Source organism: Lissotriton vulgaris, chromosome 5 (genome assembly GCF_964263255.1).
Source record: "Lissotriton vulgaris chromosome 5, aLisVul1.2, whole genome shotgun sequence".
NCBI lineage: Eukaryota > Metazoa > Chordata > Amphibia > Caudata > Salamandridae > Lissotriton > Lissotriton vulgaris.
In genome coordinates, this window is record NC_141693.1 from 1,894,483,852 (window position 1) to 1,894,511,842 (window position 27,991).

Genomic DNA, 27,991 nt, shown 5'->3' on the forward strand with positions numbered 1-27,991 from the left:
ATAGACTTCGGAGTACCAGGATTGTTGGGAAAATCGGCTGCGTGGGCCTGCTGCGACATGACTAGTGGCCATTTGAGCACAGATAGTTCAGTGACTGACATAACTCTCTCTACTGCAATCTGACAGGAATATATAGTAAAAATTAATAGTCATACAAAGGATTCATAATTCACCCTATACCACAGTAGGGGTATCTTTAGTTGGACTTAGGAGCTCCGCCTCCTCACCTAATTTGCAACCCCATTATAATTTAATAGGTTTTCGTTTGCACAGCGATTGTGAAATATATTGTACTTGATATATCTTAAAAGGAGCTTCTCTTATCAGTTCATAATGCCAAGGTACTCATCCAAATCCGCTTTAGTGTGTGACATTTTTTTTCTTACGTTAAGGCTGCACAGCATGTACTATTTACGGATACTTATCTTGCCCTGGCTGCACTCATTTACAATACTTATCTTCTACTGCAGCTAATCACAGATTTTAAGCCCCATTCACTGTCCAGACTTCGGGGACTGTTAAACTATAGGATAAGATCTCTTCCTAGGGAAATGGCAGATAGCTTCTAACAACAGTATTTGAGGATGCTTGCTTTTTTATTACTTTATCGTGTAAAGCAGATACTTTAGCCTTAGAACTTGTGTGGCATTTCCTATTCATGTGTCAGTACCTTGCATTGCACTTAGTAGGCATTATCGGATCAATTTTACTACTATACCGCAGTCACAATTGCAGTTATAAGGGCTTGATCTGAATTATTCAGCAGGTGCAGTGGAACTGGGTCCAAAAGTTGTCATGACTACTAAACATCAAATATTGCTATATTTTATTAATACACAGGCAATCATAAATGCAGTTATCCAGCAAGCACTAGGGCCATGATTTCAATAGTGCAACACGTGCAGTGACACGGGGACCAGAAGCTCTAGGCATCCCACTAAACACTGATTATTGCTATATTTTATAACTAAACAGGCAGTCACAAGTGCAGGTATCTTGCAGGCGACAAGGTCATTATTTGAATGGTGCAGCAGGTGCAGTGCCACCGGTACCAAAAGATCCTGGCAGGCCACTAAACACTGATTATTGCTATATTTTACCACTAACCAAGTAGCCACAAATGCAGTTATCTTGAAGGCAACAGGGTCATTATTGTAATGGTGCAGCAGGTGCAGTGATACTGAGTCCAAATGATGTCAGAACACCACTACACAGATCAAAATATAATTCCCTTTGGGCGAATTACCATAGAAACACAAATTCTTACAAACATGTACATATAAACTCAACAATATCAGATCATAACAAGGAAGCAATATAAATTAAAAGAAAAGCAGTGAAAACACTATAATAAAAGTATATCTGCACAGTTTATTAGCATACACTATATTTTGTTAAAAATGGGAAACATATACAAAACGGAACACTATAAAAGAAATAAATCCAACATTCCTATAAAAAGGAGGTACAAGTAAAGGACTAAATTCCAACAAAAGCTCAGAATTTTCCTTAGTCCGTTTTTTCACGTATTCCTCCTTGTGCATCGACGCGTTTCGGCGGTATATTTAATGTTTAACCACCTTCATCAGGACAATTACAATAAACGTTTCCCAATGGTTCTCAATTGTTTTATATCAATAAAAATAAGATCAGGGGTACTCACTCTGCCTCCTTCTCAATCTCAAAAGATATTCGTCCAGCGAATTATCCCTTCAAAGTTAAAATAGTGTTATCCTCCTAATGTATCTTGATAGTGATTAGGGGATCACGACACTTATATTCTGCGTTGTTTCCAGGCTTAGTAAGTGACATGTGCCAAAATGAATAAAAATGTGGAGTGATACAATCACGCACGCGGTATTAATGTGGTCGTATATACACACTCTGTCAGGGTTCGTGTTTAAAATACCCTTGCTAAACGGGAATCCCAGAAACAGGGAGCCAATATTCACACGTGAGATTACCAGCGTGCAAATCCTCTCCGCAATCTAACCGAAACGTCCCGCGTGCTGGCGAACAAAGCTGGAAACGGCTAACCGACTGACAGACGGCGCTGCTGTGCTCGTGACAGAACAACACAGTTATGAGTCACGGGTGCGTGTGCTCATGACGGCGTGGTTCCGTCACGGCACTGCCCGCACATTAATTCGCCCGCATAGGCAGGGAATTAATACTGCGTGGGCGGAGCGGCACCCGCATGATGGAACCATGCCGTCATGAGCACATGCCGCCCGTGGCTCATGACGGTGTGGTTCCGTCATGCACACGCAAGGGGTTAAAGGGAAAAAACAGTTATGCCGTTTTTTAATTGGTTGTTTTTTATACGAACTAATTGAATGTGTTTTAAATTGTAATGGTTTTAAGTAATCAAACCATAAAGTCTTATTATTATTACTATACCAAAATGAGGTATAGTTCGCACAGAGTCAGTGGAGCCCCAAAGGGAGGCAGAGGTAAATAGCACCTTACTCTCTATTTGTGATAGTGTGGGCGAGCAGTAAGGCTTTATCAGAGGGTAGTGTTAAGCATTTGCTGTACACACTTAATCAGCAAATGATGGCACACACTCAAAAGACTGAACTTCAGGTTCGAGGCATGTGGGCTGCTGAATTCATATCTGTGCATAGATCGCCGCCTAGTGTTGGGTCCGAATGATTGCACATTGTTGTCCTGGAAGAGTCTTCGAAGTATCACGAGATAGGTGGCTCCTCCCCTGGACTACAGTGCGCATGGGCATCGACTCCATCCTCAGATTGTTTTTTTCCGCCATTGGGTTCGGATGTCTTTAATTCCCTCTTGTCGGAATCGATAGAAAAACCTTCTTGAGACCAAAAGCTCTTTAGTCTATACGTCGGTATTGTCTTGCGTTCGGCTTTACTTCTTCTAGCTCGGCTCCGAGCCGGTTTCTGTACGTTCGAGGCATGTGGGCTGCTGAATTCATATCTGTGCATAGATCGCCGCCTAGTGTTGGGTCCGGATGATTGCACATTGTTGTCTTGGAAGAGTCTTCGAAGTATCACGAGATAGGTGGCTCCTCCCCTGGACTACAGTGCGCATGGGCATCGCCTCCATCCCCAGATTGTTTTTTTCCGCCATTGGGTTCGGATGTGTTTCGGTTCCCTCTGTCGGAATCGATAGTTGTTTAACTTTCCTAACTTAAGACCAAAAGGTCTTTAGGATTAGCGTCGGTATTGTCCATCGTTCGGGTTTTGTTATTCATCAGCTCCGAACACTTGCTGCCATTCCGCGTGCTGTCGGCGCGGACGGGCCTACACGACGCTCCAGACTACTTAACATGGAACGAACTCCGTTTAAGAGGTGCCCGGTGTGCACCTCAAAGTATTCACACCTCGACGTGCACCCAGTGTGCAACAAATGTTTGTCGCCGGACCATGATGAGGCCAGGTGTATGGCCTGCTCCAAGTTCCGGTGTAAGAAGACTCTCAAGCTTCGTCGGGCCGCTAGACTCCAGGCCCAGTTATCAGCGCCCCCGCCGGACAACATCTTCGAGGAAGACGTCGGTGACGACACCGTCTTCCAGGTTTCGGACTCCAGCCCGGCGTCAGAGGATGAGAGCTACGACGCGGGGGACGAGGAGTTTGATGAAGTCGGCGGAGAGGTAGGGGACGACGACGGGGCCATTGCCACCGTGGAGGATAGCTCAGAGGAGGAGCATCCTCAGACTGACTCAGGGGTCAATCCCCAATATACGGCCCAGGTCGAGGGATCGCCTTCGGGCCTTACCCAAGACCTCAATACTCGTCCCACGGCCCCGCCTCCGGGCCCGGCCACGGACATTGGTGACGCGCCACTCCCGGTGAAGAAACCGAAAGTGAAGCCATCGGGGTCCACACCAACGGTATCGAAACCGAAAGTGAAAGTCGCATTGGTGGGACAGAAGGTTCCAGAGGCCTCAGCGCCTAAAAGGCCCAAAATGGCCGCCGACATCAAGAGCCAAGCCAAGATGGCCGACCCGAAGACCCCGGTGTCGAAGCCGAAGGCGAAGACGACCGACGCGCCGCGTCGGCGCCGAAGATGGTCGAGGTCGACGACCCGAAAAGGGCCTCGAAGAAGCGTCAAGACGACCCCAAAGCTCTGGCTGCGCCGATTCCGGTCGTCAAGGCCAAGGGTGGTGATGTGTCGGCTCCGAAGACCGTGCCTTTGATCGCCGACCCGACTCCGGACTCGGGGGACTCGCTCGAGCCGGTCCACCCCTCCCCGTCCTTAACCAAGAAGGTCATGGAGTCCCTTCAACGTATTCGGAAGGACGCAGTGGCTCCCGAACAGAAGGATGTGGTGCCGAAGCCTACACCCAAGCCGGCAAAGGCGCAGCCGCCGATCCACTTCACGCTGCCGCCAAAGACGACGCCGAAGGCTTTCGCTCCAAGGCATGGGGCCGGGGTGCCCTTGAAGCTGGTGTCGACGCCCAAAGCGTCATTGGTGGTGCCGAAGCCTCGGCTCCAGCCACTCGCAGACGAGGAGCGTCAAGAGGTTGTTATCGACGCCAACACAGGCAAACTCTCTCTCCTTAAAAGGAAGATCACCCCGGAGCCGGTGTTGGAACATTTTCGTATTCCACTGAAAAAGAAGTTGGACTCTGCGGGTACTTCTGCCCCTATAGAGCCTGCATCTCCACAAAATCTAGAACTCTCACCGACCCATTCTAACGCTGGGGAAGGTGATGGAGATGAGGAGGACGAGTACAACTATCCAGCGTACTCGGATCCGGAGGAGGTCAATGAACCTTGGTCTGCTGGAGGCGACCCTGAGGACCCTCAGTCGGGTCACGAACCGCAGCTTTTTGCAGCGAAAACTTCTCCAACAGAGGACTTTGCAGCCTTCAACGCTCTAATCGAGAGGGCTGTGGCTAATCATGAGGTCGACCTCCATGCGGACCCTGTGGATGTCGATTTTCTGTTTGACACTTTCTCAGTGGCTGAAAAGTCGGTCAAGACATTGCCTATGCTCAAGGGAGTGCTGAAGCACGCGCCAGATGTTTTCAGGGAGCCCACTCGGGCGCAAGTCATCAATCCTCGTATTGATAAAAAATACAAGGCAGCGCCCACTGATCCAACGTACATCAAGGGACACTTGCCACTGGATTCTTTGGTTGTATCCAACGCACGCAAGCGGGCGAACTCGCAGACCACGGGTGATACTCCTCCCCCAGACAAAGAATCGAAAATCTTTGAAGCCTCAGGAAAGCGTATTGCTGCGCAGGCAGCTAATATTTGGCGCATTTCAAACACGCAGGCCCTACTTGCACGCTACGATAGGGCGCACTACAACACCCTAGAAACACTTCTGCAGCACTTACCTGATCAGTACAAAGAGGCAGCTGAAATGTTGATTCAGGAGGGGAAGCTAATCACCAATGCTTCCATTAAGTGTGCGCTGGACGTGTCTGAAACCGCCTCCAGGGCTATAAACACTAGCGTGTTGCTGCGTAGACATGCATGGCTTAGAATATCAGGCTTCAAACCAGACATACAGACAACCATCTTAAACCAAACAGTTAATCCAGACCACCTGTTTGGCCCTGAAGTGGATGCAACCCTTGAAAAAATGAAGAAAGACACGGACACTGCTAAGTCTATGGGGGCCCTCCAGTCACAGCAGTTTAGGGGTGGTTCCTTTCACCGCTCCAATAACAGAGGCACCTCAAGGGGTCAGGCATCACAATCCACGCAGTACTATAAAAGCAACACCCAGACCTCCTACACCAACAAGGGTAGAGGTGGTTACAGGGGCAACAACGTCAAAGGCAGGGGACGTGGAAACAACAGCTCCAGGTCCTCCGCCACCAACAAACAGTGACGCCTTGTCACTGCCCCCCGACCACACAACACCGGTCGGGGGGAGACTCCAGCAGTTCCTGCCCGCGTGGAAATCCATCACCACGGACAGGTGGGTCAAATCTCTTATCCAGTACGGTTACTGTCTGGAACTTACTTCCACACCACCAAACATACCTCCAAGAAACCGTCCTATGTCCGGCGAGCACTTGCACTTGTTGCAGCAGGAGGTCAAAGTCATGCTGCAAAAAGGGGCAATAGAGCTCGTGCCACTGCAAGAAAGGGGAACAGGAGTTTACTCTCTGTACTTTCTAATCCCCAAGAAGGACGGATCCCTCAGGCCCATCCTGGACCTCAAGCCCCTCAACTGGTACATTCTGTCGGAGCACTTCCATATGCTCACGTTGCAGCAGGTTCTCCCTCTGCTTCAACAAGGGGACTGCCTGGCTACGCTAGATCTCAAGGATGCATACTTTCACATTCCCTTGCATCCTTCACACAGGAAGTACCTCAGATTCACAATTCAAGACCAGCACTACCAGTTCAGGGTTCTGCCTTTCAGGGTCACCACAGCGCCAAGAGTTTTTACGAAGTGCCTGGCGACTGTGGCAGCGCACCTAAGACGCCAGAACGTCCACGTCTATCCCTATCTGGACGACTGGCTCATTCAGGCAAAGACAGAACAGCAGTGCGCCGACCACGTGTCCCGCACCATTCATCTCCTGCACGATCTGGGATTCTCGCTGAATTACCCAAAATCCCATCTCCAACCCGCCCATATACGGCAGTATCTGGGCGCGACAATAGACACTCTGGCAGCCACTGCGCAGCCAAATTCAGTGAGAATCGCCAGTATCCAGACGCTGATCCAACGATTCAGACCTCAGCACTCGCTTCCAGCGAAGGTGTTCATGCAGTTGATAGGCATGATGGCCTTCTGCATCTCCATCGTCCCGCACGCGAGACTACATATGCGTCCGCTTCAGGAGTGCCTAGCACGTCAGTGGACTCAGGCTCATGGGCAACTAACAGACCTAGTGTTGGTGAGCGGTCGGGCGTACAACTCTCTGCATTGGTGGAATCCACAAAACCTTTGCAAGGGCCGACCGTTCCAAGAGCCTGTGCCACAGATTATCCTGACGACAGACGCTTCTCTCCAAAGATGGGGAGCGCATGTACTCCACTACACAGTGCAGGGACTATGGACACTACAGCAAAGGAAGATGCACATCAATGTATTGGAACTGATGGCGATCTTCATGGCTTTAAAGGCATTCAAAGTACATCTGTGCAACAAGGTCGTGTTGATCTGGACGGACAACATGACAGCCATGTACTACATTCAGAAGCAGGGAGGCACACACTCTCCGCAGCTGTCTCATCTGGCTCAGAGCATGTGGAAGTGGGCCATTCAGAGGAACATCTTCCTCATGGCGGAGCATCTCCCAGGCAAGGACAATCAGATGGCGGACCTGCTCAGCAGGCACAGCCACCAAATGCACGAGTGGGAGATACATCCATCAGTACTCCAACCGTACTTCCAAAGGTGGGGTCATCCAGAGATAGACCTGTTCGCCACAAAGGAGAACGCAAAATGCCAAAGCTTCGCCGCCAGGTTCCCACACCCGCAATCTCAGGGCAATGCGATGTGGATGAACTGGTCAGGCAGATTTGCGTACGCTTTTCCCCCAGCACCTCTGATACCGCTGGTGGCGCGCAAGCTCAGGCAGCACTCGATGACTCTCATCCTAGTTGCTCCAACGTGGGCTCGCCAACCATGGTACACCACGTTTCTGGAACTTTCCGTGGTACCGCATCAAAGGCTTCATCTCACACCCAGCCTTCTGACGCAGAGCCATGGCGACATTCAGCACCCAGATCCGCAACAGCTCAACTTGGCGATCTGGCTCCTGAAGTCCTAGAGTTTGGCTACCTCAATCTTCCCCCCGATTGCATGGACATCATTCGGGAGGCAAGGAAGCCCACTACTAGAGCATGTTATGCGGCTAAATGGAAGCGGTTTGTCATTTATTGTGTGAACCACGACATTGACCCGCTGGATGCTTCCATTCAAAACATCATTTGTTACCTGTTCCATCTGTACCAATGCAATTTGGCGTATTCTTCCATCCGCATTCACCTGTCTGCAATGGCAGCATACCTCCAGAATAGGCAACACCTATCACTTTTCAAGGTTCCTGCTATCAAGGCATTTCTTGAAGGACTCAAAAGGGTCATTCCACCACGGACACCACCAGCTCCAGAATGGAACCTCAATGTGGTTCTTACAAGGCTGATGGGTCCTCCCTTTGAGCCACTGCACTCTTGTGAGCTTCAGTTTCTAACTTGGAAGGTGGCCTTTTTAGTAGCAATTACATCGCTGCGAAGGGTTAGTGAGTTACAGGCACTCACCATCCAAGAACCTTTTTTCCAAGTACATGCTAACAGGGTGGTGCTCCGCACTAACCCTAAATTTTTACCCAAGGTTGTATCTCAATTCCACATGAACCAGACAATTGAGTTGCCAGTGTTTTTTCAAAACCCTGAGTCGCTGGCGGAGCGGATGCTCCACACCCTTGACGTTAAAAGAGCCTTAATGTACTACATTGACAGGACAAAGGATTTTCGTAAGACCAAGCAACTTTTCGTTGCATTTGCCTCACACCACAAGGGAAACGCTATTTCCAAAGCTGGTATCGCTAGGTGGATCGTGAAATGCATTCAGATCTGTTACGCTAAGGCTAAACGCACTCTCACAATTCCACCAAGAGCCCACTCCACCAGAAAGTTGGGGGCCTCTATGGCTTTCCTTGGGAACATTCCCTTAGAGGATATTTGTAGAGCAGCCACATGGTCTACCACACATACTTTTACTAAACATTACTGTGTAGACGTGCACTCTAAACAGCAGGCAGCTGTTGGCCAGGCTGTTCTCAAAACACTTTTTCAAACTGCTGCAGCTGGCACGGACGACCGCCAATGATAGGAGGACTGCCATGTATTCTATGCACAGATATGAATTCAGCAGCCCACATGCCTCGAACTGCAAATGCTACTTACAAGTATGCATCTGTTCTTGGCATGTAGGGCAGCTGACATTCATATCGCCCGCCCTCCTCCCCGGCGCCTGTAGCAGCTGCAGTATTCATATATATATATGCTCATAGCATGGTCATCACTCACATAGTTCACTCCATCTCGGCCAATGGCTAAAAACAATCTGGGGATGGAGGCGATGCCCATGCGCACTGTAGTCCAGGGGAGGAGCCACCTATCTCGTGATACTTCGAAGACTCTTCCAGGACAACAATGTGCAATCATCCGGACCCAACACTAGGCGGCGATCTATGCACAGATATGAATGTCAGCAGGCCTACATGCCAAGAACAGATGCATACTGGTAAGTAGCATTTGCATTCCGCGTGCTCTCGGCGTGGAAGGCCTAGTCGACGCTCCTGACTTATCGACCATCCATCATGGAACGAAGTCCATTCAAGAGATGTCCGGTCTGTAACTCTAAGTACCCACACATCGACGTCCATCCGGCGTGCAACAAGTGTCTGTCGCCGTACCAGGATGAGGCCAAGTGTATGGCCTGTTCACGTTTCAGGTCTAAGAAGACACTCAAGCTCCGACGAGCTGCGCGCCTGGAGGCCCAGCAATCTGCTCCGGCGCCTACGGACATTTTCGATGCTGGGGATGTCGAGGAAGAATATATCCAGGACGTTTCGAAATCAAACCCCACGTCGGACGTCGAAGAAGACTACGACGCTGATGCTGAGGTGTTCGAAAGCGAAGAAGTCGTCGAGGAGGTAGGAGACGACGGTGCCCTCGGGGCCATGGAGGATAGCTCGGACGAGGAGCTCCCTCAAACTGACTCTGGGGCTGTGCCTAGCTATAAGGCCCAGGTCGAGGGATCGCCTTCGGGCCTTACCCAAGACCTCGATATGGGTTCCACGGCCCCGCCTTCGGGCCCGGCCACGGACATTGTTACCGAGCCACTCCCGGGCAAAACGAAACCGAAAGTGAAACCCACGGTCTCGACGCCAGATACTGGGCAGGTGCAAGTATCGAAACCGAAAGTGCGCATCGCATTAGTTGATTCGAAAACTTCTGAGGCTTCGGCGCCGAAGAAGCCGAAGATGGCTGTCGAGCCAAAAGGCCAAGTCAAGGGCGTTGAGACGAAGTCTGCCGCGCCGAAGACTAAAGTGAAGGTGGTCGATACTGGCGCGTCGGCGCCGAGGACGGTCGACGCCGGCAAGGGCCTTGTCGACCCGAAGAAGGCTGTCGACAACCCGAAGAAAACTCTCGGTGACCCGAAGAAGCGACTCGATGACCCGAAGGTCCTCTCTGCCCCGCGTCCACACGACAAGGCCAAGGGTGCTGCGCCCCCTAGAGTCGACTCCGAAAGTGGCCTCAAAGGACTCGACTCCAAAAGTGGCCTCAAAGGACTCCGCTGAACCAACGCGTCCATCTGCCGCGTTCACCAAAAAGGTCACGGACTCCCTGCAGCGCATCAGGGACGGCACCGCGGCGGTCGAACCGAAGGACCCTCCGCCTGCGAAGCCTGTGGAGAAACCAGTTAAGGCGTCCACGCCAATCCTCTTTACCTTGCCGCCTAAGACGGCGCCGAAGGCTTTCGCTCCTAAGGCAGTGGCTGGCGTGCCCGAAAAGGTCTCCTCGGCGCCGAAAGCGTCGTCGGTGGTCCACGGCTCGCGACCTCGACAATCTTCGGAGGATGAGCGTCAAGAACACTTCATCGACGCCGAAACGGGCAGGCTTTCCCTTCTGAAGCGGAAAATCACCCCAGAACCCCAACTGGAGTCTTACAAGATCCCTCTCAAGAAGAAGAAGGACTCTGCTTGCTCTCCGGTCTTGGTGGAACCCCTTTCACCACACTCATGATGTGTCGCCCACTTACTCCGATGTGGACGCTGGTGAGGGTGATGAGGAGGATGAATACAGTTATCCAGTCTATACAGACCCTGAGGATACAAATGAGCCCTGGGCAGCTGGTGGTGACCCTGGGGATCCTCATTCAGGATAAGACCCTCAACTCTTTTCTGCAAAGACTTCACCTACTGAAGACTCTGCTGCTTTCAATGCCCTCATTGAACGGGCTGCTAACAATCACTATGTCCAGCTGCATGCTGACCCTGTGGATGTGCATTTCCTCTTTGACACTTTTTCAGTATCGGAAAAGACTGTGAAAACTCTGCCTATGCTAAAAGGTGTTTTAAAGCATGCTGCTGAGATCTTTAAAGAACCTACCAGGGCGAGGGTGATAAACCCTAGGATTGACAAGAAATACAAGGCGGCGTCTACTGATCCTACCTACATTAAAGGACAGTTGCCTCTGGACTCCCTTGTCGTCTCGAATGCCCGGAAGAGGGCCAATTCTCAGACTACGGGTGATGCTCCTCCCCCAGACAAAGAATCCAAGGTCTTTGAGGCTTCGGGGAAGAGGGTAGCAGCACAGGCAGCCAACATATGGCGCATCTCTAACACACAGGCGCTTCTAGCGCCCTATGACAGGGCGCACTACGATACACTAGAGACCCTGTTGCAACACCTGCCTGATCAATACAAGGAAGGGGCTGAGATGCTGATTCAAGAGGGCAAGCTCATCTCCAACGCTTCCATTAAGTGCGCTCTGGACGCAGCCGATACCGCTGCCAGAGCTATAAACACCAGTGTTATGCTTCGGAGACATGCCTGGCTGAAAATCTCTGGATTTAAGCCAGACATCCAAACCACCATCCTGAACCAAACGGTTAACCCAGATCACCTGTTTGGCCCAGAGGTTGACACCACCCTAGAAAAAATGAAAAAGGACACTGACACTGCAAAATCCATGGGTGCCTTACAGTCCCAGCAGTTTCGGGGTGGGTCCTTTCGTCGCTCCAACACTAGAGGCGTCTCAAGGGGTCAGCTTTCCCAATCAACGCAATACTACAAGGGCAACACCCAGACTACTTATGCCAACAAGAGTCGAGGTGGATATCGCGGCAACAGCGCCAAGGGCAGAGGACGTGGCAACAACAGCTCCAGGTCCTCTACCACCAGCAAACAGTGACGCCTTGTCACTGCCCCCGACCACACAACACCGGTCGGGGGAGACTCCAGCAGTTCCTGCCCGTCTGGAAGTCCATCACCACGGACAGGTGGGTCAGAAAACTTATCCAATACGGTTATTGTCTGGAGTTCACATCCACTCCACCCAACATGCCCCCAAGGCACCGTCCTATGTCGGACGAGCACTTGCACTTATTGCAGCAGGAGGTCGCAGTCATGCTGCAAAAAGGGGCAATAGAGCTCGTGCCTATGCAAGAAAGAGGCACAGGGGTCTACTCCCTGTACTTCCTAATACCAAAGAAGGACGGGTCCCTCAGACCCATCCTGGACCTCAGGCCACTCAACTTCTACATCCTGTCGGAGCACTTCATATGCTGACCCTGCAGCAAGTGCTCCCGTTGCTCAGGCAGGGGGATTTTCTCGCAACTTTAGACCTAAAGGATGCGTACTTTCACATTCCACTGCACCCTTCACACAGGAAATACCTCAGGTTCACCATCCAAAACCAGCACTACCAATTCAAGGTTTTGCCTTTCGGTGTCACCACGGCACCCAGGGTATTCACAAAGTGCCTGGCGACGGTGGCGGCACATCTCAGGAGACGAAACATCCACGTCTACCCCTATCTGGACGACTGGCTCATCCAAGCGAAGTCGGCCCAGCAGTGCGCCGCCCACATGTCCCACACCATTCACCTCCTGCACGATCTGGGGTTCTCACTGAATTACCCAAAATCCCACCTCCAGCCCGCCCACATACGGCAGTATCTGGGTGCGACCATAAACACTCTGGCGGCCAGAGCACAGCCAAATTCAGTGAGAGTCAGCAGCATTCAATCGCTGATCCAAAAATTCAGGCCTCAACACTCGCTTCCAGCAAGAGTGTTCATGCAGTTGATAGGCATGATGGCCTCCTGCATTTCCATAGTCCCACACGCGCGACTACATATGCGCCCGCTTCAGGAGTGCTTAGCACGTCAGTGGACTCAGGCTCACGGGCAGTTGAAAGACCTAGTGTTGGTGAGCGGTCGGGCATACAACTCTCTGCATTGGTGGAATACACGAAACCTTTGCAAGGGCCGACCGTTCCAAGAGCCTGTGCCACAGATCATCCTGACGACGGACGCTTCTCTCCAGGGATGGGGAGCGCATGTACTCCATTACACTGTGCAGGGACTATGGACGCAACAGCAGAGGAAGATGCATATCAATGTTCTGGAACTGATGGCGATCTTCATGGCACTAGAAGCCTTCAAAGTACATCTGTGCAACAAGGTCATGTTGATCCAGATGGACAACATGACGGCAATGTACTACATTCAAAAGCAGGGAGGGACACACTCTCCGCAGTTGTCTCATCTGGCTCAGAGCATGTGGAAGTGGGCCATTCAGAGGAAAATCTTCCTCATGGCAGAGCACCTCCCGGGCAAGGACAATCAGATGGCGGACCTGCTCAGCAGGCACAGCCACCAAATGCACGAGTGGGAGATACATCCATCAGTTCTCCAACCGTACTTCCGAAGGTGGGGTCATCCAGGGATCGACCTCTTCGCCACGCAAAATGCCAAAGCTTCGCCGCCAGGTTCCCACACCCACAGTCTCAGGGCAATGCGATATGGATGAACTGGTCAGGCAAATTTGCGTACGCTTTTCCCCCAGCACCTCTGATACCGCTAGTGGCACGCAAGCTCAGGCAGCACTCGATGACTCTCATCCTGGTTGCTCCAACGTGGGCTCGCCAACCATGGTACACCACGTTTCTAGAACTGTTCGTGGTACCGCATCAGAGGCTACGTCTCACACCCAGCCTTCTGACGCAGAGCCATGGCGACATTCAGCATCCAGATCCGCAGCAGCTCAACCTGGCGATCTGGCTCCTAAAGTCCTAGAGTTTGGCTACCTGCACTTGCCTTCTAGCTGTTTGGACATCATTCGGGAGGCAAGGAAGCCCACCACCAGAGCATGCTATGCGGTGAAATGGAAGCGGTTTGTAATTTATTGTGCAGACCACAACATTAACCCGCTAGATGCTTCTATTCAGAATATCATCTGTTACCTTTTCCATCTGTACAAATGTAATCTGGCATATGCTTCCCTTCGCATTCATCTATCTGCAATGGCCGCTTATCTCCAGAATAGGTAGCACCTCTCCCTCTTCAGGGTGCCTGCCATTAAGGCTTTTCTGGAAGGACTCAAACGAGTCATTCCTCCGCGGACTCCACCAGCTCCGGAGTGGAACCTCAATGTGGTCCTCACCAGGCTGATGGGTCCTCCCTTTAAACCACTGCATTCCTGCGAGATTCAGTTCTTAACGTGGAAAGTGGCTTTCCTCATAGCAATTACATCGCTACGGAGGGTTAGTGAATTACAAGCCCTAACTATCCAAGAGCCATTTATTCAAATTCATTCCAACAGGGTAGTGCTTCGCACTAACCCTAAATTTCTTTCCAAGGTTGTGTCTCAATTCCATATCAACCAGACTATTGAGTTACCTGTTTTCTTTCAAAATCCCGAGTCATTGGTGGAGCGGATGCTCCACACCCTTGACGTCAAAAGGGCCCTGATGTATTACATCGATAGGACCAAGGATTTCAGGAAAACTAAGCAACTTTTTGTCACCTTTGCACCACACCACAAAGTTAACCCTATTTCCAAGGCTGGTATTGCTAGGTGGATCGTTAAATGTATCCACATCTGCTATCTGAAAGCAAAACGTACCCTTACCATTCCACCAAGAGCCCACTCCACCAGAAAGTTGGGGGCCTCTATGGCATTCCTTGGAAACATTCCTTTGGAGGACATATGTAGAGCAGCCACATGGTCTACCACACACACATTTACTGTGTTGATGTGCACTCCAAACAGCAAGCAGCTGTAGGGCAGGCTGTTCTCAAAACACTTTTCCAAACTGCTGCAGCTGGCACGGGCGGCCGCCGCTAATGGAGGGACTGCTATGTATTCTATGCAGATATGAATTCAGCAGTCCACATGCCTCGAACCGAATATGCTACTTACCAGTATGCATCTGTTCTTGGCATGTAGGGCTGCTGACATTCATGTCGCCCGCCCTCCTCCCCGGCGCCTGTAGCAGCTGCAGAATTCACATATACTTCTAGCATGGTCATCATTCACTGAGTTCCACTCCATCTTGGCCACGATGGCTAAAAACAATCTGAGGATGGAGTCGATGCCCATGCGCACTGTAGTCCAGGGGAGGAGCCACCTATCTCGTGATACTTCGAAGACTCTTCCAGAACAACAATGTGCAATCATACGGACCCAACACTAGGCGGCGATCTATGCACAGATATGAATGTCAGCAGCCCTACATGCCAAGAACAGATGCATACTGGTAAGTAGCATATTCGACCAATTGGTTTTGTATAAAAAATATTCTTTTAGTTATTTTATTTCCTAGAACCAAGCAAGCCTGGCACAAGTAAGTGACTTATACTATAGTGCAAGGGTGCCTGCTTTGGCACTAGGGAGTCCATTGTACGCCAGTGCAGGGAGAAGACAGGAATGAGCTGTATAATGTTAAAAACTGTGAATTTCTGACCTTTCCCTGTCATGCAACCTAGCAAGGTGAGTTGCTGCACGGCGTGGTTTTTAAAAATAAATATGCTCCTTAGTTCGACAAGGTGGTAAGTAATGGAGGGACGAAAATGATGTACCTTATTCTTAAGGGATGTGGGTGTTCCGTCTTCCAGACACTTTTATATGATACACAGCATCCCTAATGACATTCAATTGATTTATATGTTGGCCTCAAATCTTTACGTAAATTAGGACCAAGATAAGCCCATATGGTGCTGCAGAAATGCGCAAGGACAAAAAACAGGGAATTCAAGGGCTGCTCCACACAGCACTGCTGCCAGCCAGAGTGCCAAGGAGCAGAATTGAAGCAGCCTCACTGCCCAGGACACCGAAGAACCCTGCTAAAATTAAACAGGCCTCTTGCTGATCGGAATCTTACTTTCTGAGTTGGCGGAGATTTGTTTACATGGGGCAAAAGCCTAACATAAATATAGTTAGACTAGTATTTTATGGATTAGTTAATATTAGGATTTGACTAGGGATGGGGAGCAATTGGGGTTTGGGATTAAAGCATTGGTTAGGGGTAAGTGTATTTGCTTTTTTAGGGAATTAGATTTCGGAACATTTCCACATAAAATATATTTTTGTACGGTAAACCCTGTTGTAGATCCAAATTTGTGTATTTTTCATATGTATTAATTACATTTTTAATTTCCTATATTTGTCTTCTAGAGTGGAGATGGACCCGCCGCTTTGCAGGTAGCTACAGATTGTCCTTCTTTTGGTTTCCTCCTTAATTCTCTTTCATTTCATCTTGTTATGTGAGTGTTTTCAAGGAGGTGAAGCTGAGACTCTCCCTGTTAATAATTGAATGATAACAAATTATTGCGCAATGTGCAGCATGTCGGAGGGTCTCTGTTAGCTAGATGGACAATTTTTTTCTTGCTTTGATATTATTCATGCTTTGGCAATAGAGCTCATCAGAGCATACAGCACCTTTTTGGGAAAGAACAGACAATGAGCACTGCTGCAGGGGTCTGTAACTCTGCTGTGGTCTGTACCATTGCGGGGCTTTTCATTGCTTCTAGGATCTGCACCACTCTTGGGATCCGCACCTCTGCTTGGATTGCACCTCTGTTGCGGTCTGTATTCAGCTTTGGTCTGTGCCACTCCTTGTGTCTGCACGGCTTCTGGGGTCTACACTGCTGCTGGAATCTGCACTTCTGGAGGGATCTACCCCACTGCTGGGATCAGTAGTGCTGCTGTGGTCTGTGCTGCTGCTGGAGACTGCAGTACTGCTGGGATTTGTACTCCTGCTACAGTCTGTGCACTGTTTGCTGGAGTCTGCGCAGATGCAAATCCCTTTCTATGAAAGTTAGTAGATGGCAACTCTGCTTGCTGGGTTCTACAGAGCTGCTGAACTCTGCGCCACTACTGGGGTCTGCACCAGTGCTGAGCTCTGCATTTTTACTCAATGATCAAATACCTGAGTTTATATATCATTTGACCACTGGCTTTATATTCTAGTTACAAAGTAAAGCAGAACTTGTAGACACAAAATCTAAACTAATATGGGGTAAAATACATCTACTCGAGCTGCATATTGGTCTTAAGGAGCTATTATTTTAAACAATAAAAAGTCCAGCAACCTGTACAGCAAGGAGGCATAACGTAATGTCAGCATTTATGACTAAAAACAGTAAAACGTCAGCATAGATAGCAGGCGGCCATGATAGCAGCAATTTTCATGTCTGTCTAAGAATTACTATTAAAGTCCATCTGAAAGCTTGGAAGGTCTGAAAGAGAGTGACTAAAATGGGAGCAGTCACGGTGTTCATGACAAATCCCTAGACTCTGCACATCTCTCGGCTCTATGCAGCTCATCACTTCCAGAATCGCCCAGCACATTATTTGCACAAACCTCTAAACAGTTATACAGTCCCAGCACAATCAACACTCTCTAGATTCCATCTGCACAGAGCTCCAGTCTCTGCACTCCCTGGGAAGTGCAGAACATTGAACAACCCACTGCACAGCCCTACAGTCCCAGAAGAGCTCTACTCTACCTGCATAACTCTATAATGAGGCGCACTCGGCACGGCATAAGACTGTGCACATTCCTTCAAGCGGTGCACACTGCCCAGCCCTGTCTCACAGTACATCACTTCTCTTTTCATGGCCCCAACTCTTATCACACACCTACCACTCAACCCTTCTCCTAGTGTAGTTCACCTCCATGTTCACAGGCCACATTAGCTAAAGAAACATCAACTCTACACATCCACCATATACTCTCTGAACATGCCTCTCACCCTTTACACAAACCTTTGCTTTCTGTCCACCCCCCCTCTTTGTCCATCACTCCACTCTGCCCTGTCCCAGGTCTCCTACACACACTTTCACTCATTGTTCTACCAAAGTTCCATTCTCTGCAAAGTATTCCACTTACCACAGCTCTCAACTTTATGCACAACTTCACTTTCTACACAGTGCACAACTCACAGAACAGCCCTTCAATCCTTGCATAGCACACATCTTCAGATGCCTGCCTACTACACTACAGCACTCTGCAGAGCTTTCCAGTCTCTGCACAGTTCTAGTTCAGCAAACCCCTTTCAACTGCCACAAACCCCTGCACCCCTCATCTCCGTGCACTATTGGCACAACCTTTCACCTGCCACAAACCCCTGTACTCTCTCTAGAGGTCGCTAGTGGGCAGCAGTGAGCACCAGTGAGAGCCCTGAGAGCAGTAGCGAGGTGAGGCGAGAGATGAAAGATGAGCCTAGTCCGCAGTCTCGTCTTGTTAGCGCGGCATCCGGCAACAATTTTCAATCAGTTCTCTCATCTTCTTCGTCCTCTGGCCCGTCTGCTGCACCCAGGTGAAAGGATCCCGGTGATGAGCGCAGTAAGCTTGGCTAGAGGGCGACTGCAGGGAGTGTGATACCTTGGTGGTATCGCGGAGGCGGCCTGTTTAGACCAGGTGCAGCTTGCGATCCCGCCTCGAGTGCCCCACTTGCCTATTCCTTGCACTGGCCCTTTGCCACCCACTTGAGCACCAGCGTTCGAGGCATGTGGGCTGCTGAATTCATATCTGTGCATAGATCGCCGCCTAGTGTTGGGTCAAGATGATTGCACATTGTTGTCCTGGAAGAGTCTTCGAAGTATCACAAGATAGGTGGCTCCTCCCCTGGACTACAGTGCGCATGGGCATCCACTCCATTCTCAGATTGTTTTTTTCCGCCATTGGGTTCGGATGCATATTTGTTACCTCAAGTTCGGAATCGATAAAAAACTTTCCTTTTGGCCAAAAGGCCTTTAGTTATCGTCGGTATTGTCTTGCGATCGGTGCCCAGTTTCTTGTTCCAGCTCAATTCCCGAGCCGGATGTCCAGAGGAGCCTCGTGGGTTTTTGGCACCGAAGGCCCGGTCGACGCCAGAGGCCTTATCGACGAACCATCATGGAACGGAGCCCGTTCAAGAGATGTCCCGTTTGCAACTCCAAATATCCTCACATCGATGTCCACCCGGTGTGCAACAAGTGCCTGTCTCCGGATCACGATGAAGCCAGCTGTATGGCGATTCGACTTCGACGCGCAGCGCGCAAGGAGGCCCAGCAGACGGCACCTGACCCGGTGAACATTTTCGATACCGAGGAGGATGAGGGAGTCTAGCAGGAAGTTCGAGAGAACCTGTCTGATCCTGCATCGGAGATCGACTCCAGTTACGACGCTGATGTTGAAATGGTCGATAATGAAGACATCGTCGACGAGGTAGGAGACGACTATGTGGCCTTTGGGGCCGTAGAAGATAGCTCGAGCGAGGAGCTAGGCCCGACCGTTAGTACGGGGGCCGAGACCAAAACACTTAATAAGGCTCAGGTCGAGGGATCGCCACATGGCCTTACCCGAGATCGTACACTTGGTTCTGCAGCCTCGCCTCATGGCCCGGCTCCGGACATTTCTAACGAGCCACTGGTTGACCGATCGAAACCGAAAGAGAAAGCATCGGTGCCTACACAACCGAAAGCACTGGAAGCAAAATCGAAACCAAAAGTGCGTATTGCTTTGGTCAGCTCGAAGACCTCTGATCTATCGGCACTGACGAAGCAAAAAGGTGTTATTGACCCGGTGAGGTCGCTAAAGGGTGTTGAGCCGAAGACTGGGACACCGAAGAAACTGGTCAAGGACGTCGACCCGAAAAAGTCGGCGCCGAAGGCCGTCGACACAAAGGACTCGGAGCTCAGAAGGTTCTCGATCCAACACGTCGAACAGACAAGGCTAAGAGCGGTACAAACCTCGAGTCCACACCTGGCGGTGGCACGAAGGAACCCGTTGAGTCCACACAGCCGTCCGCCTCCTTTTCAAAGCAGGTGTCGGAATCGCTAAAACGCATTAAAGAGAAGGCTTCTACTGTCGGACCGAAGGATACTCCACCAACAAAGCCTACCAGTACACCTCAAAAATCGTCGGTACCCATCCAGTTCACGCTGCCGCCGAAAGTGTTACCTAAGGCCTTCGCCCCTAAGACTGCCATCGAAGTGTCCAAGAAGGTGTCCTCGGGGCCGAAGCCTAGAACTGCGGAAGTAGTCACGAAGCATCGACGGCTTCCGCTTGAAAAGCAGTCGAGGCAATTCATTGACGCAGACACGGGTAGACTTTCTATTTACAAACGAAAGATCGCTCCTGAACAGCGTATGGAGTCATATAAAATTCCATTGAAAAAGAAGGATTCTACTACATCACCTCTTCTTGTTGAACCTATATCACCACATGGCCAAGACACTGCTCCTATCTCGCCCACTTACTCGGATGTGGAGACAAGGGAAGGTGACAATGAGGAGTACAATTATCCTATAGACACTGATCCTGAAGATCACAATGAACCCTGGGCAGAAGCTGCTGACCCAGGAGATCCACACACTGCCCCAGACAGTCATGTGTATGCTGTGAAAACCTTGCCTACTGAAGACTCGGCGGCGTTTAATGCACTTATTGAAAGGGCAGCCAAAAATAATGATGTCCAGCTCCATGCTGACCCTATTGAAGTGGATTTTTTGTTTGACACTGTAGCGAGGTCAAGCTGGAGAAGCACTCTAACTGGTGGTTGCCTGTCCCTCATTCCCCTCGTTCCCTGCAGACTAACAACCCAAGGGTGGAGTGGGACAGCGTTTCAGAACAGGAGGAAGACAGAGACCGCGGCGCCTTTAATTGGACCTTCGTGGAGCAGGACGAGACTCCGCCCCTTTCCGACGTCAGAGGACCCGGACTGGACAAAGAGCAGGATATCCTGTATGGTGGGTGTGTTTTCACCTCGGAGGACGGAAGCGGAGAAGGCGAGCAAGCGAGGAAGCGTGGAGCGGGGAAGGACGAGAGCACCGAGAGTGAGGGAGAGCCAGGAGGCCAACGACCCTGTGCACCGCCGTGCCACACTCCTGAGGGAGGAGTGTGGCTTTCCCAGGTACGGAGACGTTTGGCGGCTTGGGTGGGGAAGAAGAACGCCCCTGTGTAAATTTGCAATTAGCCTTGTGCGTGCCTTTCCTGTGTGTGTGTTCCGATTCCCGTCCACCCTCCCTACCCGTTTGGTTCCCTCACATTCTTATCCTACCACTCTTCACAAACACGATTAGGTAGCGAGAGACACAGGGGATTCCTCACTTCACTTGGGCCCCTGAACAGTCTGAAAGTATCCAAACCTTAAACTAACGGCTCCCTCTGTTGGTCTCCTTTTCCCTCGGTATACCGGCCTGGAGAACCGAAGCAGAAGACAGCTACGCCGGTCAAGACAGCGTAGACTCTCCAAAAGCCGAAGACACCGCCACCACGAACAACCTGGAGTTCGCAAGGGACAGGCTGACGTATAGGACAAAGACAACCATAAAAATAAAGCCAAGTTTAAAACGTTATACCGGTGTACCGCCTCTACCTGACCCAGTAACCAGTACCACACCCCCTCCCACGCCTACAGACACCTTCTCCACCTCAGAGAAAACTGTCAAGACTCTGGCAATGCTAAAGGGTGTCTTAAAACATGCTGGAGACATTTTTAAAGAGACCACGAGGTCAAGGGTGATAAACCCCAGAATTGAGAAAAAGTACAAACCGGCGCTTGGGGACCCTACCTATATCAAGGGACAGTTGCCGTTGGACTCTCTGGTTGTTTCCAATGCCCGGAAGAGGGCAAACTCGCAAACAACGGGTGATGCTCCTCCCCCTGACAAAGAATCTAAAGTGCTAGAAGCATCAGGGAAAAGGGTGGCAGCTCAAGCGGCCAATATCTGGCGCATTTCCAACACTCAGGCACTCGTAGCCAGATATGACAGGGCTCATTACGATACACTCGAGACCCTGTTACAACACTTGCCAGATGAATATAAGGAGGCAGCAGAGATGCTCATACAGGAAGGGAAGCTTATATCAAATGCATCTATCAAGTGTGCACTGGACGCAGCAGACACCGCGGCCAGAGCGATTAACATAAGTGTGATGTTACGGTGACATGCCTGGCTGAGAATCTCCGGTTTCAAGCCCTAGATACAAACCACCATACTAAATCAGCCTGTAAACCCTGATCACTTATTTGGACCAGAGGTGGACACCACCGTAGAAAAGATCAAAAAGGACACTGAGACTGCAAAGTCTATGGGGGCTGTACAGTCGCAGCAGTTCAGGGGTGGTTCTTTTTGTCGCTCAAACAATAGAGGAGTTTCCAGAGGCCAGCTGTCCCAGCAAACACAGTACAGTAAAGGAGGCGCGCAAACCACCTACACCAAACAAAGTAGAGGTGGCTATCGTGGAAACAGCGCCAAGGGCAGAGGTTGTGGAAACAACATCTCCCGATCCTCCGCCACTAACAAACAGTGACGCCTTGTCACTGCCCCCCGACCATACCACACCGGTCGGGGGGAGACTACAACAGTTCCTGCCAGTCTGGAAATCCATCACTATAGACAGGTGGGTGAGGAAGCTTATCCAGTACGGTTATTGTCTGGAGTTAACATCCACTCCACCCAACATACCCCCCTAGACACGGTCCTATGTCCACAGAGCATTTGCACTTATTGCAGCAGGAGGTAGTCGTCATGCTGCAAAAAGGAGCAATAGAGCTCGTGCCTGTGGAGGAAAGAGGTACAGGAGTGTACTCGCTGTACTTCTTGATCCCAAAAAAGGACGGGTCCCTCAGACCCATACTGGACCTCAGACCCCTAAACCAGTACATTCTATCAGAACACTTTCACATGCTCACATTGCAGCAGGTTCTACCGTTACTCGGTCAGGTAGATTTCCTCGCAACATTAGATCTGAAGGATGCATATTTCCATATTCCGTTACACCCGTCACACAGAAAATACCTCCGGTTCACCATTCAGAATCAGCAATTCAAGGTACTCCCTTTCGGAGTGACGACGGCACCCAGGGTGTTTACGAAGTGCCTGGCGACCGTGGCTGCACACCTACGGAGACAGAACGTTCACGTCTACCCTTATCTGGACGACTGGCTTATCCAGGCGAAGTCGGCCAAGCAGTGTGCCGCCCACATGTCCCACACCATTCACCTTCTTCAAGATCTGGGGTTTCCACTGAATTATCCAAAGTCCCACCTTCAGCCCGCCCACGTACGGCAGTATCTGGGCGCGACAATTGATACTCTGGCAGCAAAAGCACAGCCAAATTCAGTGAGGATCAACAGCATTCAATTGCTGATACAAAAATTCAGACCACAACACTCGCTTCCGGCACGAGTGTTCATGCAGTTGATAGGCATGATGGCCTCCTGCATCTTCATAGTCCCGCACGCGAGACTACATATGCGTCCGCTTCAGGAGTGCTTAGCACGTCAGTGGAATCAGGCTCACGGACAGTTGAAAGACCTAGTGTTGGTGACCGGTCGTGCATACAACTCTCTGCTTTGGTGGAATCCACAAAACCTTTGCAGGGGCCGACTGTTCCAGGAGCCTTTGCCACAGATTATTCTGACAACGAACGCATCTCTCCAGGGATGGGGAGCTCATGTACTCCGCTACACAGTGCAGGGACTATGGACAGCGCAGCAAAAGAAGATGCACATCAACCTTCTAGAACTGATGGCTATCTTCATGGCGATGAAAGCATTCAAAGTACTTCTGTGCAACAAGGTTGTGTTGATCCGGACGGACAACATGACGGCCATGTACTACATTCAGAAGCAAGGAGGTACATACTCTCCACAGTTGTCTCATCTGGCTCAGAGCATGTGGAAGTGGGCCATTCAGAGGAACATCTTCCTCATGGCGGAACACCTCCCGGGCAAGGACAATCAGATGGCGGACCTACTCAGCAGGTACAGCCACCAAATGCACGAGAGGGAGTTAAATCCATCAGTACTCCAGCCGTACTTCCAGCAGTGGGGTCATCCAGAGATAGACCTGTTCGCCACAAAGGAAAATGCCAAAGCTTTGCTGCCAGGGTCCCACACCCACAGTCGCAGGTCAATGCAAGCTGGATGAATCGGTCAGGCATATTTGCGTACGCTTTTCCCCCAGCACCTCTAATACCGCTGTTGGCACGCAAGCTGAAGCAACACTCGATGACACTGATCCTGGTTGCTCCGACGTGGGCACGCCAACCATGGTACACCACGTTTCTAGAACTATCCGTGGTACCGCATCAAAGGCTGCACCTCACACCCAGGCTTTTGACGCAGAGCCATGGCGACATTCAGCATCCAGATCCGCAACAGCTCAACCTGGCGATCTGGCTCCTGAGGTCTTAGAATTTGGCTACCTCAACTTGCCTCCCGACTGTATGGATATCATAAGAGAGGCAACATAGCCCACCACCAGAGCATGTTATGCGGCAAAATGGAAGCAGTTTGTCATTTATTGTGCAGGCCACATCAACCTGCTAGACGCATCTACTCACAACATCATTTGTTATCGGTTACATCTATACAAATGCAATCTAGCCTATGCTTCCATTTGTATACATTTGCCTGCAATAGCAGCTTATCTCCGAAACAGGCAGCATCTCTCGCTTTTTAGAGTGCCTGCCATTAAAGCCTTTCTGGAGGGACTCAAACGAGTAATTCCTCCCCGGAACCCACCAGCTCCTGAATGGAACCTAAATGTTGTCCTCACCAGACTGATGGGTCCACCTTTTGAGCCTCTACACTCATGCGAGATTCAGTTCGTGACGTGCAAAGTGGCTTTCCTGATAGCAATCACATCGCTGCGACACGTTAGTGAACTCCAGGCACTGACTATCCAGGAGCCATTCATACAGATTCACTCCAACAGGGTGGTACTCCGCACTAACCCTAAGTTTCTTCCTAAGTGGTTTCACAGTTCCATATCAAACAGACTATTGAACTGCCAGTGTTCTTCCAAAATCCTGAGTCAGTGGCGGAAAGAATGCTCCACACACTAGACGTCAAAAGAGCTCTGATATACTACATAGATAGGACCAAAGATTTTCGGAAAACAAAACAACTATTTGTTGCCTTTTCGCCACAACACAATGGCAACCCCATTTCCAAAGCAGGTATAGCCAGGTGGATCGTTAAGTGCATTCAAATTTGCTATCAAAAAGCCAAGCGCACATTAACGGTTCCCCCCACGGGCCCACTCCACACGAAAGTTGGGGGCCTCCTTGGCTTTCCTTGGAAATATTCCTTTAGAAGACATATGTAGAGCAGCCACATGGTCTACCACACACACATTTACTAAACACTACTGTGTAGATGTGCACTCCAAACAGCAGGCAGTTGTAGGGCAGGCTGTTCTAAAAACACTTTTCCAAACTGCTGCAGCTGGCACAGGCGGCCGCCGCTAATGGAGGGACTGCTTTGTATTCTATGCACAGTTATGAATTCAGCAGCTCACATGCCTCAAACCGAATATGCTACTTACCAGTATGCATCTGTTCTTGGCATGTAGGGCTGCTGACATTCATATCGCCCGCCCTCCTCCCCGGCGCCTGTAGTGGCTGCAGCACTTTAAATTACTCTTAGCATGATCATCACTTACGGTTTTACACCCCATCTTTGCCACAATGGCTAAAAACAATCTGAGGATGGAGTGGATGCCCATGCGCACTGTAGTCCGGGGGAGGAGCCACCTATCTCGTGATATTTCGAAGACTCTTCCAGGACAACAATGTGCAATCATCCGGACCCAACACTAGGTGGCGATCTATGCACAGATATGAATGTCAGCAGCCCTACATGCCAAGAACAGATGCATACTGGTAAGTAGCATATTCGATCAGCACCATCACCATATCAAGCATCCTGAGCAGCCCAAGGGGTAGGAGCAGGAGCTGAGTCGGCTCTTTCGCTTCGTCAGCTCACCCAGAGCCAGATAACTCTGCCGCCCTGGCTGGAATTGGCCGTGCAGGGTTGCTCTCCGATTCCAGGTAAGCTTCCTGTGGTTCTTCCATTCTACCATTTATTTAAAAAAACGTAAAACCGTACACCGCTGTCCTTAGTCACTCTCAGCACCCAAGCACTCGAGCGTACACCTGTAGGCAGACGGAAGACACAGGTGGTAGCTTGGCGGCCCCAATTGCTACAATCTCCTAATGATGAGACCTGGGAGAGTTAGGAAAGCTCCAGCAAAACCCTTTAAAAAAAGTTTTAAAATGTCGGCCGCCGGCGCACCCCTGGTCGTAGCAGCAATGGCCCCAATGCAACCAACACCTCCTGCAACTTCAGCAAGATTACAATCTGCCCCAGACCTCAGACACGAGCCTCAACTTTGGCAATCTTTGCCCCAATCTCAGTCTTCCCAAACCTCCCCCATGCACCAAGCTGCACCCCAGGAAGGCTCTACTCACGAACAGCTGATATTGAGACTATCAGTAACCGGAACACCTTCGTTAAAAAAGGTGTCGCTAAGGGACTATTTTAGGAATTCAGTAATTACTTCAAAGCTAAGACCATGCACTATTGAACAATCCCGGTCTCCTCTTCAAACACACCAGTCCTAGTCCCACACAAAATACTGGCCCAGCCTATGATTCACGCTGCCATTGGCGGGTTAGGCAACTTATATCATCAATTTCCCCAGCAATGGTTGCACTTTTTTCTAACGGAGCCCCCCGACACCTTTCACTTGCTTCAGGCCTCTGGACAGTTACTTTCGGTTTCACTAGTCACTCACCCTGACGCTATACCGGCCACTCCCTCGACCTCCATCGCAAAAGAGGACTTATCGCCAACCTCTCCGTCAGCTCAGAATCCAAATCCGTTTTCTCCTATAGTATTTAAGTCTCCAATCCCAATGGGCCATCCTGTAGGGAGCACCAAAGTTCTGACTCTACAAGTCTTGAGCCTTACAATTACCTATTCAAACAATCTTAAAGAGTTGCCCAGCGCTGGCTCACCAATCACAGCTACCCAAGGCCACCAAATGGATAACTCAGCTGGGGCAATCAATAGTAAAAACAATTCTTCCCTAGACCTGTCTTTTTTTACCAACAAACCCAAAAGGTCCCAGTTCAGGAAAAGATTTCTCTGCCTGATTTAAATGACTTTTGGTCACAATTACTTGAAATCCTCCAAACCATGGAGTCAGCGCTGTCCTACCACTCAGACAAAATGGACCTGCAGGTGGACCTCTTAAACACCTTTGCGGTGTAGATCAAAAACTGGAGGCACTGAATTTATTGATCACAAAATTCCATTCTCAAGCCCACCTTGTTCAATCAGTATGCTGCTGTTCTCCCATCATAGACTCCTTATCCTCACTACCTCAATTTCTTTCATCAGTATTATCAGAAATTAGGTATTTACCAACTTTCGGCCCCCCCAAACCTTTGTTCCAGGTAACGTGTCTGGATGAGGCTGAGGTGCCAGCTCCCGTGACCGCGCAAACCCGAGCCTCGTCCCCCGCGAATCAAGGTGCCAGCAAATTCCAACGCACCCCCTGAAGCACAACCTCACAATCGTGACACTCATCGGTTGTTGAAACTGGAAAATAAAAGCCGGAACAGGCACACAGCGGAATCAAAAAAACATCAGCAGTTATTTTTTAAAGAATAGCCCAGTGACCTCACGGAATTTGCCCACATCGCCTGGAACCAATAGCAGCTCGTTATCAGCAGCGCAACCCGCAATGCCTCAAAAAGAATCTTCAAAATTGAATAGCTCACTAATAGCTGAGTCGGCCCAAGCTCAAGGTTCCCTCTGCATTCATCCACTCAAGGTACCCTTGGTCTTAACCCATTGCAACCCATAGTGGAACCTCCAATTGTCAACGTGCCATCCACGACCATGAACCCTCAAAAACCATCCCTCGCCATCAGTGCCCCTTTGCCACACCAAATCGGGACCAATAGATCAGACCTGCAACATGCAGCCAAAGCGCCCGATGGTCCACACCCGCCAACCCCATCTAGTCCCCAATCGCTGGCAGACATGTGCAAAATGCTCCCTATTCAATTACCATCCAACCACTTGAGCGAACAAATTTCTCTTTTGCCTGCCACATGGATTTCCCAGCTGGCACCTGAAGTTATATCTAAGCCAACCGAGCCTCGAAACAGCAGAGGTAGTGATTCACCTAGCAACTTATAGCCTCAAGACCAAACTGTTGTTAACTCCAGAATATGTC

General features: G+C 50.1%; 1 protein-coding gene across 2 annotated transcripts in view; it reads left to right on the forward strand.

The window, feature by feature from the left end:
- LOC147717646 (E3 ubiquitin-protein ligase TRIM39-like) overlaps positions 1–27,991 on the forward strand; it is a 241,273-nt gene that overhangs the window by 101,458 nt on the left and 111,824 nt on the right. For both annotated transcript variants that reach the window (XM_086924437.1, XM_086924436.1), the window contains exon 6: positions 16,139–16,165. In XM_086924437.1, the coding sequence (XP_086780563.1) occupies positions 16,139–16,165 (27 nt within the window). The remainder of the gene's footprint in view (positions 1–16,138; positions 16,166–27,991) is intronic.